Source organism: Glandiceps talaboti, chromosome 10, assembly GCF_964340395.1.
Source record: "Glandiceps talaboti chromosome 10, keGlaTala1.1, whole genome shotgun sequence".
In the NCBI taxonomy this organism is placed as follows: domain Eukaryota; kingdom Metazoa; phylum Hemichordata; class Enteropneusta; family Spengelidae; genus Glandiceps; species Glandiceps talaboti.
The window spans coordinates 15,198,500-15,211,526 of NC_135558.1; the positions used below are offsets into that span (position 1 = coordinate 15,198,500).

A 13,027-nucleotide genomic window follows, 5' to 3' on the forward strand; every position below is an offset into this window, starting at 1 on the left:
GCAAAGACCCGGATTAATACTACCTGCGTGTTGACATATTAAAGCTCGTATACACGATATACAAATCGCGATATACACGATAAATCAAAGTTTTGGGTCAGCGCCAAAATATCAGCACTCTCAACGGCGATCACGATTTCAACCTGTATCTGTACTGCTTATGGATAATATCTACCACTGATTAATGTGTACACTGTTTTAATATTGTTTTTTTTTTGTACAACAAGCAGTAGTTTGTGGTTGTCTGATCGAAAAATGATGCTCCATACAACTAGTACAGTTTTAACATGGTAACAGATTCAAAACTAAGCTGTTGCTCAAGTTTGTAACTTACTATTACTGTGACACTACCTACAGATAATATTGACCACTAATTAACATATACAGTGTCTTTTTATAAGTGTTTGGCCAATATTTATTGAAGCTGTATCTTTGGTTATTTGATGAAAACAACAATCCCAGTTGCGGCTACTACAGTTTTAAGTACTATTCCAATATTCACAAGTTGTCATCCAACAACGTCATCCGAAGTGTCATTGATTACTAATAGTCCCAATTACCCTTAGAGACGATCGCACAAAGTCACACAAGTTCAGTAAAGGAACTTCATTCGTTTCGCGGGGTGGGGGTCGGGGTGGGGTGGGGGAAGTCTGTCATCAGTGAGATTACTTAAACGTTACTTCTTTTTCGCACTTCTAGCCAAATTACAAATACTTTCACGCCTTCATTGATAAGTAGTTCTGTATTTACTATTGAGACGTTGATTTAAATTTACTTCTAATGTGAGATACAGTGTTAGCTTTCCAGTAGTATTTTATTGTCTTTATGCCTCATACAAAAGTTGTTTGGTTCCGGTTACCAGGCCCCACCTAACGCCGATCCTAAACCTTTTTTTACGTATTCGAGAAAAAATCAAATCGCGAAAGTTGTGAAATCTCGTGGATGCGGTAACAAATTAAATTTCAAATTTCAAATTAAAAAGACAATATACTGTTCTTCCAATATGTATTGGCTGTACATCTGGTGAGAGGAAACCAGTAACACAGAGACCATATGGAAAACAACGGAAAACATAACTACCTGAACTAAACACTCACATAGAGAGAAAAAAATAAACCACAAAATTTGTTTTAAGCCTTGCCATAATGTTTTAACATTATATTGCAACGACTGTAGTGGTGTGACCGCTATATTATTTATCGTGGGTTTACATCATATATAAACGTGACGATGTCGCACTTGTCAACGTTTGTTTAGGGAGAGGGGGAGGGGGGGGGGGCTTTATCCTAAACAAACGAAGTTGTGCTATATATTGTGCAATCATCCCTTACAATTAGTTTGATTCATACTTGTTCATGATGACGACTGGCTCTGCGCGCGCAATATGTTTAGAAAAAAAATGATTTACAGTGTATTGCATGTTGGTGTTAACTCTCTAGGTTTGCTATAATCATGCAGCCTCGGAAACCAACAACAAACTGCACATGCTACACACTTCAAGATAGCTAGATTGATTGAATACAGTTTCTTGCTACATTTTGTGTATTTTGAAATGAACTAACTTGTCACCATATACAGACATCAAATAAAGACATGCAAATGCAGACATTGGCGTCTGCATGTCTGCGTCTAGTTGCAGTACGTTTAAAATGTTTTTTATTTTATTCATACAAAATGTAGCAAGAAAGTGTGATCATGCTAGCACACGATGCGCAATTTCTTATCGAAATCAACAAGTCTGTGCCAAGTACTGAGATCTAGAGGGAGTGAACAGTGAACAATAATCTGTAACGTGCTGTGTGTTGTCACTATAAAGCCTAGCCTTGGAATTATATGATAAGAGAACACGACTTGCCCATGTTATCATAATTATATTATCAGATAAACTTTGTACAACTCCTTGGCGAGTTTTACTTTAAATCGAGTTCTTACCTATTATTTGCATAGTCCATTGTCAAGGCAACCGGTTTACCAATGACGTCACGGCCCACTACATTTTCGTCTACTAGTATGGTTCGATTGTTTCCACTTAGTGTTGACCTCTCGATCCGGAATGTACTACCTGCGTCACTCCAGTACAAATATCTGCATGGTGATGTTATTGTATTATTGTTATTATTGACTGATATATGGACACTTCAATAACATTGTTGCTCGATAAATCATATTAATCATGTGGCATATGACATTTTGAATTTAATAATAATTCATTGTTTCATAAACCAACCAACCAACCAACCGACCGACCGACCATTAAATCACTCACTCACTCACTCACTCACTCACTCACTCACTCACTCACTCAGTCGATCAATCGATCGATCAATCAATCAATCAATCAATTAAACAACCATCGACCCACCGACCAAAAAACAATCAATCAATAAAAGTAGTATATACTAAGATGTAACTGCGCAAATCAAAACATTCTACCGTCACCTATAATAACATTGGTCATGAAGCAGAAAAAAAAATTAGCGGGAAAATGACACAAAAAAGTGACCATTTAAAATAGTTCGACATGTTTTCAGTGAAATTAAACAACAGGGAATTTAGAAATCTACCACAACCTACCCAGTTAAAGGGTTACACGCAATTCCTGTCGGATGGTCCAATTCTGTAGTGATCAAGGTACGAAAAGATGACCCATCGTAATTCGATACTTTGATCCAGTTATAGGCCGCATCAGCCCAATAAATGTTATTGGTTAACCAGTCCACGGTCATACCATCAACCGTTGACGATGTTCCCGTGTACACAATCCGTGCCTTATTATCATCACCATCGAGTGAAAGGCTGTAGATGGCTTTATGACCAGGGTCACTCCAGAATGTTAACTTATCCTGGTAATCGAAGACCACGGCTGACTTTTCGGAGTACGAATAGGTTTCTTGATGTAATACTTTGTACGAAATGGAAGGGTTTTCAACCAAATGATTGTAAATCTCAGCCCCGGTTCCATCGATGTAGATCAACCGTGACGAGAAAATACTGTAGTAGTCAGCAACCATGAGAAACGGTCCTGTTCCAATGTTATCGCACGAAACACCTGAAGGCCAAACATTTTTTATGTATTAATTAATTTATCTGTGTATCTATCTATCTATTTATATATATATTTATTCAACATAAAATTTCGAGGCCGTGTGTACCTTGCCTATTTTTTTTAAAAAAAGTGTTTACATGTTTTGTATAAGTGGCTGTAACATGTTGTGCCATGCATCGGTTGGCTTCTGGTAAACACATAAATAATAACTTCGAGGAGACGGTGACATGTGCGCTGTTGTACAGTAATACTCTGGTGCTAAAATGCTAGCAATAAAAGTAATACACCGAACTACTCAATAACAGTGATTTGTACTTTAAAAGAACCTTTTTTTCTTCTTATAAATAATTATAATGCAAGTCTTATACTGCAGTTGAAACTATGGTTTTTGTATGAAAAGAATGTGTTTGTAACCAAGGCAACGGAGACCTGCATGTTGTTTACCATATTTGATTTTACATAGTGAGGAGTCCGATAGTCTAGTTCCTATATGGTATCTTTACGATTCATACCTGCACTCGCAGTATAGTAAAGTCGTTATATTCTACAAGTCCTGAGATGCATGAGGTGCAATTTAAAATTCATCCACAGCCACCCACAGAGTCATTTAACATCATGTCCTCGGTAATCAATCACAGAATTATAACCAATAACACAGTCCCTCTTAAAGTTAGTGTTTGTTGGGGCAGTTATGTGTAACGTCCAAGTATGGTATATTTGTCGGCTCAGGATACTACTTATACACTCTTTATGTCACTACAATAGTTGGGGTTCACTGATTGGATGAATAACTTTTTGTGCTGATTGAGGGACTTTGACCAGACGTGGTGAAGTTAAAGACCACGTTGGCATCCAGACTAGGATTCCGACGATGACAAGTTGACAAAACGGACGCGATAACACTATTGTTTGCATCCTTTTCACCATGACATCAAATAACTTATTCATATATGACCAGATCGGTTGATTTGTTTGCGTTATGAAATAAACCAATTCTTGCTGTACTCATATCATATTCACAAAAGTTATTATTAAAAAGAGGGAACGTGTACGTGTACACGATAATTTTCCAGCTCGAACTGTCCTCCCCTGTAGAGAAAATTATATCAGACGTATTCTATAAAAATAGTCTCAAGTGTTTTCTGTCCTTTCCTGCAGTATAGAATTGATTCAATAAGATTCTCTCCAACTAGGTGTTTGACGACATGTATAAACAGCGTCATGTTTGAACCCAAACACGGTAATTACAAATTCATGACACCGTGATGTACTCCCGGAATGTACTGTTCTACAGTGTATCTCAGTGTGCATGCCGTGCTGTTCTACCGTGTGTGACAGTATGGACTAGAAACCATGCTGTCTGATTCTACAGCATAGCTTGGAATCCAAACTGTCCTGTTCTACAGTATAGCCTGGAATCCATACTTTCTTGTTCTACAGTATATCCTAGCCGAGTATCCATGTTGTTCTATTCTACTGGATTACTCATACTCTCTTGTTCAACATTGTAACCCAAAATCCATACTTTCCTGTTCCAAAGTAAATTCTGGAATTATTCATGGTCGGAAATGTCCCTTTTACTATATTTTTGACCTTCCTTTGGAACGAACCTACCACGGTTGAAAAAGTACAGTGGCAAGTAAACATTCATTCTGAGCCATAAAACCACGTATTGACAAAAACATACCTCCCCAATTGTTCACAAGTTTAGCTATCTCTACACAAATGTCTTCTTACCTTTTAGGCACATGCAGACGACAAAAAGTAGAAAATATAAACCTGTACGGCCATCAAAATTTCCTTCTTTCGGCGCCATGCTTTTTTTTCACTAGTGTCAGAGTAACTGTTTGTCGTAAAGGGTACTTCCACGTCCTGTTGGTCAGAACTGAACAAATACTCGAAAGGTGTTATAAATGTTTGCTTTGCCAAGAGTTGAATGCTTCAAGGAGCCATTAAACAAAGAGCGCATGCGTGCACAGAAATTTTCAACCTTAAATATTTTTTTTTTCAAATCCGACATTCCATTTCTTTCGTGTAAATTTTTTTATTTTGCCGTTGTTGTGTTTTGCTTTGACGTCCTTCTTGTAAGTTAGCCACACTTTTAGTCAAGAAAAGAATCGCCATACAGCTCTGTCAATTTCTATAGTCAAGCTGTCGATGTGCAACAATTTTGGGCGTGACAGAGGAACATAAGTGTGCATAATGAGGCTTGTAATTTCCTGATCTTCTTGTCCAAGAAATTACGTCATAACCTTCCTTTAATACCATATCTAGATGTTTGATGTGAGCTCTATGTATAGATGAAAATGAAGCAACAAGTTTGAAGCTGGTAATGTACAATTATATTTCAAAATGGAAATAAAATTGGCGTTCAAAAACCACTGTGTTACAGATTGTGAACTTTTAAAACCACATTGGCTGCAACCAGGACATGTTAGTGTAATTTGCCCCGATGGTAGAGCTAATTGCATATACAATATTGGAACACAAGCTAGACCATACACCATCAATCACAGCGATCTTCATTCACAACGTGTCTCGTGAATGATACTCTTTGTGTGCAAATCCGATAGTGTTTTGATCGATGGAGGCACTGATTTTAGGGTCCGTACCGTAAATTAGAAAGCAATTTTTTTGCACCGTCCTAAGTCGTGGACATCTACGATACAAGTTTGCCCTATGATTCAATGCACCTTAGAATGTATAGTAAGAAAGCTATTATTGTATGAGACAATTTTTTTTTTAAAATTACGCGGAGTGTGCTTCATGGAGTTTTCTTGTTGAGAACAAAATAACAGAAATTATTGCGACAGTTCATATTCGACAGTTAACCTTTGGTATTAGAGTCTACATGGTAAAGCGTTCGTGTCATGACAACAATAAGCTTACGGTTGGAACTGTAACAACCGAAAAATGTGTCATCCGACAACGATAGTAGTTTACAAAACAAACTTAGCTACTACTCACGCGTAGCTAAGTTTTGGCGTATCATGATGTATGATTTGCAACTATATATAACATTGTTTATCGATCGAAAAATTCATTTGAAGTTCGTTTATTTTACGGTCTGACTGGACGTTAGAATGCTCCGAAAGTTGACATTGAAAACCTGAGAACGTGACACCAATTTTATTTGTCTTAGTTTCAAATTTTGATTGCCCCGTCGTTGACGTAAAATCAATCCATTTTAACAAAAACATGTTGTTGGATAGAACCCGTCATAATTAAGGCATTAAATATATCTAATAAATAACAAAGCAATTAGTCATCATCCTTTGAGTAATATAAATGTTGAGTAAACAATAGCAAGTTGGCAAGACGTGTACCTGTGACACAGCGGCAGTTGTTTATGTCTGTGCATACGCATGTATAAATAGAATAGAAGTCAGTTGACACATCCCGGTAGCCTATCAAGACAAAATTTTGACCAGCTCTGCTACATTTTATCTTCCACCCAGACAAAAATCTTACCACCATTGTTACATTGTGTCGTCTGATCTGGCTAGACAAAACATTGTTACATCTTATGAGATCGTCGCAAATGTCACATACATTGTAGCAACGTATGCTTTTTTTTCAGGCATGTCAATGCATTGATATATAATTATAGTAATTGTACACTTATTGTCTGTCAGACCATGATGTAACAATGTCAGTAAGTTATTTGTAGAGCCCTGGTGACTTGTTTCTACTCATCCTGGTTCAATTGTACTTGCTTCCCTTTATACATACATACATACATACATACATACATACATACATACATACATACATACATACGTACGTACATACATACATACGTACGTACATAACATACATACATACATACATACATACATACATACATACATACATACATACATACATACATACATACATACATACATACATACATACATACATACATACATACATACATACATACATACGTACGTACGTACATAACATACATACATACATACATACATACATACATACATACATACATACATACATACATACATGCACACACACATACATACATACATACATACATACATACATACATACATACATACATACATACATGCATACATACATACATACATACACACACATACATACATACATACATACATACATACATACATACACACATACATACATACATACATACATACATACATACATACATACATACATATATACATACATACATACATACATACATACATACATACATACATACATACATACATACATACATACATACATACATACATTATGCTTGTGTAAATGATATAATGACGTCATTTATATAATATATTTCTTTAATGCAAGCAATGATTAAAAGTATTGACATTAAAAATAATAGTGTTAAAAAAACATTAATGTATCTAGACATGAAATATAAAATTGCCATTCGACGGAAAACACACTTGTTTCTTGCTATAAAAATACAATTATACGTTTAATGTTTCACTGATAACCCATCTCCAAGGTGTACAAGAAAATACACGGAGGAAGTATACAAACTTCATATCGCCAGTTTCTTTTCATTGGGTTTGAGTTACAACGTGAACTAGTGTTGTGCGTAATTCGCGAACATGATTCTTACGCACGTATTTTTAATTGATATAACACACAGTTTTCTGACGTAGTACGATTATACAGTAAATTTTATAGAAAGTGGAAATATTGGTAAATTACATGGAAACATAGGTTGTTTATAAATGAACTCGCACACTTTCTCTATTTCTATTCCAACACCATTTTTTTATTGCCCTGTGTGATTTCTTTAGATTGAACACAGTTCCACTATCACATGATAGAATCGGGTACTGTGGACCAAAATATAACGATATTGAACTTGACCTTTATGCAGCATAAGAAAGTTTGGTCAGTGTATCGTTTGAGAGGCAAAGCTAGCCATTAAATATTCTTGACAAAATAGCAATATCCACTTTCAAGCCTCGGGGTAAAAAGTGCTTTCTTTCAAATAATCTCTCCCTACGGTCCCATACAACATTACGAAGGTAAGTTACTACATTTGTTGCGCATGCGCACACAAATTATACACGCAAACATGAGTCACACATATACACAGACAAATGCATACATACATACATACATACATACATACATACATACATACGTACGTACATACATGTACTGTCATCATACCCCTAAACCCCACCCCCACCCCCACCCCACCCACCGCGAAAATCCCAACAACACAATATCTGATCATAAATTGCGATTACAGAATTTCAGCTAGCATGCTCACAACGGGTTTCGAAAAAAATACATGTATATCAATATTCAATTCTGTATCCTCAAAATCTAGATAGTTTTTAACTGTGATTATTTGGAAAAAATAAGAGCTCTGCCTGATTGTTTAAGTCTAGATTCAACTCAAAGTCAATTCTATCACATTCTTGAAAACAAAATTTGTAAAATGTTACAAAAATGTTAAATGAACCTTTGAAGCTAACGTGCTGGATTACGAGTATCTGATTTTATAGAATTAAAACAACTTGGTCGTCAGAATTTGTTTCAAAAAAAAAAGAGCACCAAGGGCGCCATCTAGTGTTGGGTTGTTGTAAATAGCACCTTCGTAAACGATACAAAAAAATATAACATTTTAAATACTTTAACTTTTCTGAAAATCGGCTAAAAGACTCACAATATACGATCTAGAGACTTCCGTCTAACGGTTAATGTATCGTTGTTCTATTATTCCAAGTCTGCGTTTAACACAAGATATGAATTATCAATAAAAAAATGAGAAAAAAAGAAAGAAAACGATTTTATAAACACCACCAAAATGAATAGCATTTAAACTGTTCTCCATATTTGCAGGTAATCATATGAATTTTAATGTTCATAAAAGTTTATCATAAAAGCAACGTTCGGCGAAGAATTCCTTTACGGGGGAAATGTTGCCTTATTTTTGTAATACCCCCGTAGTAATGAATATTCTCCCGATGGGCAGGTGACACGATACGAGTGTGACGTCATCAATATTGTTACATTTTGTTCAAAGCATTCCGGTGTTTACTCTGCAAATGTGGTTACTTCCTTCCAAAGCCCAGGCCTCTTTTGTTGTCACATGTACCTGTTATAGAGACAGAAAAATAAGTTAAAATATCATTTATTTTATATACATACTACATTCCTGAGGAGTTTGGAGGATACATGCCACATTTTATAACAATCACTCCATGAAATAGTAAAAATGCTAAAAAAAAATTCTGAAAGCTCTGGCAAATTTCAAATTGATTAGGACAATTTATTGATTCACAATCATCATTGGGAAAGATACCGCATTTCCCACAATGCACCGTTCAATATGGCGGTTTTATAAGTTTCATATTACAAGGACTGACGATCCTCTAACGTTTACACTCTTACTCATATATATACAGTATTATGGATGACGTCATCGATATCAGATTTTCCACAAAGCATCGTTCACGATGGCGATTTTGCAAGTGCCCTCACACAGGACCTGACGGTGTCGAAAAGTATACAAGTCTGTTGCTCGTCCACATATTATGGATGGCATCATCTATATCGCATTTCCCATAATGCACCATTCAAAATGGCAGGTTTATAAGTTCTCTTTTACATGACTTGATGATCCTCTACAGCTAACGGCCCTTTGACATTCACCTATATATGGATGACGTCATCATTGATTTCCAAGTCTAAACTATGAAATTAACATAAATAGTTTAAATATATGTAAAAGTGTTAAGGGAAACGAGGTTTACAACTTACAAACATCTAGCCTTTCCTCCAACAGTGAAATCTGTTCACTTAGTGACGCTATTCTGTCCAATTGTTGGAGCTGTTCATCATTCACTGTGGCTATTGCATTTGTTACCGTGACAACTTGAGGTTTCTTGGTTTCAGTTCTTAGAGATTTCACTTCCTGTGAAAACAGAAATATTCCACGTCTATTTTATTGTTACTCTTCCTACAACAGATGTAGTATAATTTTTCAACCCACTGTTGTAAAAATATTTATGTATTGAGATGTAAGTATTTTTGTAGACAGGCTATAGGCGTCCAACAACCTTTGTTTAGTACAGGTAAATTACGCTGTGTCATATAGCCGCCAGTCTCGTTCACATACAACATCAAGTTTAACGTGGGAAAGGCATCATTCAAAAATCGTGACTGGTAACTCAAACTTTGGGAGCATCCCCAAATGACAAAACATTGGCGCCAGCATGTCTGGGTCTAGTTGCAGTACGTTTAATGATGTACTTTATTGAGGCAAAATGTAGCAAGAAATCTTGCTGTCTTAAAAATGTAGAATGTGTAATTTATTGGTGTCTGTATGATTGTATAGAACAGAGCTGGTGAACACAAATATGAAATGCACTGTATCATGTAGGAGGATCGCTAAGATAATTCAATAAAGGAACCAACCTGCTCTAGCTGATCAACCCTTGATAACAACACGTGGAATTCAGGTATACATGTTAAGCAAACTAGGAGAGAGAAAAATATAAGAGTGGAAATTATAGTTTGTTAGAATTATCGATATCAGTGTGCGCACATGATTGATATAATAGTTAGTTACTAGCAGTATACATGGAATGTCTGAGCGTTGTGACAATCAGGTGTGTGATTGAGAATTTTGATAACTATCAGAATGCTTTCCTGAGCATTTTGAACCAGTCTTCGACGCGGAAAACTATGTTGTAGAAGGGCGCAATCTTTGTCAACTTATGATCTGTCTGGCGGTCCTGTTTGTTTGGCATTACGTTATACACACGCAGTGTTGTCGTTTCAATTTCCATAGATCATTCTCGCAAACCAGAGCTGTTATTTCTCCCGCAACACTGCGAATAGTGGCGCGTCTTGGAAAGTGCCGTAAAAGAGGCTGTGGTTTACGAAGATGCCACAGAGACGTTGTAGCCTGTATGTCACTACACAAAGAGTTATTTGGTTGTAGCGCCCCCTACGGTCAATATCAAAAGCTGAACTGGGATTATGATAGCTGGCGTTAAGATTTTTTTATTGGTTAGAGTGTCAATTCCTTGTGGTCCACAACAGTTTGTTCACAATAAATGATGAAAATATATACGAACAGTTGCCTAACCTTGTCGGAAACGTATACACAGTAATTAACTTAGACCACTGCATGCAATCAAATTAACCGTGACGATTGCATAGTATAGACCGGAAGATTCTCGACTATCAAATATCCAATGACTTTCCTTTGAGAAAAAAATAACATAACTTTTCCCCCTTACAGATGATTAGCGACGAATTCGTATAATCTAAAGTGCGTGAAATTCTACATTCCATAGATATGTTTAACTGGGATAATAAATTATGAAACACAGGACATACCTTTACACGACCGTCTGTCAGGTTCCAAAATAAAGCCAGCTTGGCACGCACAGGTGTAACTACCGTTGTTATTGACACATATCTGAGAACACTCGTGGGTGTTTTCGTTGCATTCGTTGATGTCTGTAAAGAGACGGCCATATTTGATTACGTCATAATCACAGACGTCACTGATCATGAGAAAATAGAGTAATTTCTTATGAAGCCAGCAATACGTCAACAACATTTCGTGCTATTAGCTACTGCCCCCAACTGTTCAAAAAATGGACCACTGCCTTTCATGTTATTTGTTTCTTTTACTGTGTATCCTTTTTCTTCTGCTTTATATGAACATCCATGTTAGCTATGGGGTGACGTTTCTCTTCATATCTGCATTCGACATTGTGAAGTGTTTTTGTTGGACGTTTATATGTGAGAACTGCAGAGCTTATATGGGACATATAGTATTTCTTAGATTGTTGTTTTCTTGTCTACAGGTTCAAAATACAATGAAACGTCGTAACTTGAATGTATTTCCTCTACCTGTATCTAAACACAGTATATAGCATAGCATAGCATAGCATAGCATAGTATAGCATAGCATAGCATAGCATAGCAAAGCATAGCATAGTATAGTATGTAGTGTGGTGTAGTGTAGTGTAGTGTAGTGTAGTGTAGTGTAGTGTAGTGTAGTGTAGTGTAGTGTAGTGTGGTAGAGAAGAGTAGAGTAGGGTAGGGTAGAGTAGAGTACAGTAGAGTAGAGTAGAGTAGAGTAGAGTAGAGCAGAGTAGAGTAGAGTAGAGTAGAGTAGAGTAGAGTAGAGCAGAGTAGAGTAGAGTAGAGTAAAGTAGAGCAGAGCAGAGCAGAGTAGAGTAGAGTAGAGCGGAGCAGAGCAGAGCAGAGCAGAGCAGAGCAGAGTAGAGCAGAGCAGAGCAGAGCAGAGCAGAGTAGAGTAGAGTAGAGTAGAGTAGAGTAGAGTAGAGTACAGTACAGTAGAGTAAAGTAGAGTAGAGCAGAGCAGAGTAGAGTAGAGTAGAGCAGAGCAGAGCAGAGCAGAGCAGAGCAGAGTAGAGCAGAGCAGAGTAGAGCAGAGCAGAGCAGAGTAGAGTAGAGTAGAGTAAAGTAGAGTACAGTACAGTACAGTACAGTACAGTACAGTACAGTACAGTACCAGAAATCTTATAATAATATCTTCTTTTAACATAGATGGCCAACATAAACTGACAATAGACAACGGTATATTGAACACACATACATAAACGAATATATTGGCAGGTAGAAAAAGAAACAGTCACTAAAAAATCTTACCTGTTTCACAATGCGTTCCAGTAAATCCAGGTCTGCACGTACACGTATCGGGACCCGTACAACGTCCATAATTTTGACATGGTTGTGTACAAATAGCTGAAATATAAAAATGTGTAGTCATTAATTTATTTGTTTGCTTGTTTATATGCTTATACATTTATGTATCTATCTATTCAGTAGAGGAAATGGTGCTATGGCACATACAATGTCGAATATATTTGATTTAGTAAATATGTGTTAGCAGTAAACATTGTATATATGAACTCAAAATGAAGCAATGAAACAAGACTTTAATTGGTTGGTTGGTTGGTTGGTTGGTTGGTTGGTTGATTGGTTGGCTAGTTG

The 13,027-nt window shown here is 36.5% G+C and overlaps 2 protein-coding genes across 2 annotated transcripts in view; both read right to left on the bottom strand.

Moving 5' to 3' along the window:
• Nucleotides 1–4,862, bottom strand: part of LOC144440648 (low-density lipoprotein receptor-related protein 2-like) — an 11,199-nt gene extending 6,337 nt beyond the window's left edge. Inside the window, exons 1-3 of the mRNA XM_078130033.1 lie at nucleotides 4,784–4,862; nucleotides 2,575–3,049; nucleotides 1,933–2,085 (exon numbers count right to left, since the gene is read on the bottom strand). Coding sequence (XP_077986159.1) covers nucleotides 1,933–2,085; nucleotides 2,575–3,049; nucleotides 4,784–4,862 — 707 coding nt within the window. The remainder of the gene's footprint in view (nucleotides 1–1,932; nucleotides 2,086–2,574; nucleotides 3,050–4,783) is intronic.
• A 3,386-nt stretch (nucleotides 4,863–8,248) lies between these two features.
• The window catches only part of LOC144441030 (epidermal growth factor-like protein 8), a 44,775-nt gene continuing 39,996 nt past the window's right edge, over nucleotides 8,249–13,027 (bottom strand). Inside the window, exons 4-8 of the mRNA XM_078130542.1 lie at nucleotides 12,683–12,778; nucleotides 11,396–11,518; nucleotides 10,466–10,527; nucleotides 9,809–9,962; nucleotides 8,249–9,143 (exon numbers count right to left, since the gene is read on the bottom strand). Of these exons, the coding sequence (XP_077986668.1) occupies nucleotides 9,100–9,143; nucleotides 9,809–9,962; nucleotides 10,466–10,527; nucleotides 11,396–11,518; nucleotides 12,683–12,778 (479 nt within the window). The 3' untranslated portion in view covers nucleotides 8,249–9,099. The remainder of the gene's footprint in view (nucleotides 9,144–9,808; nucleotides 9,963–10,465; nucleotides 10,528–11,395; nucleotides 11,519–12,682; nucleotides 12,779–13,027) is intronic.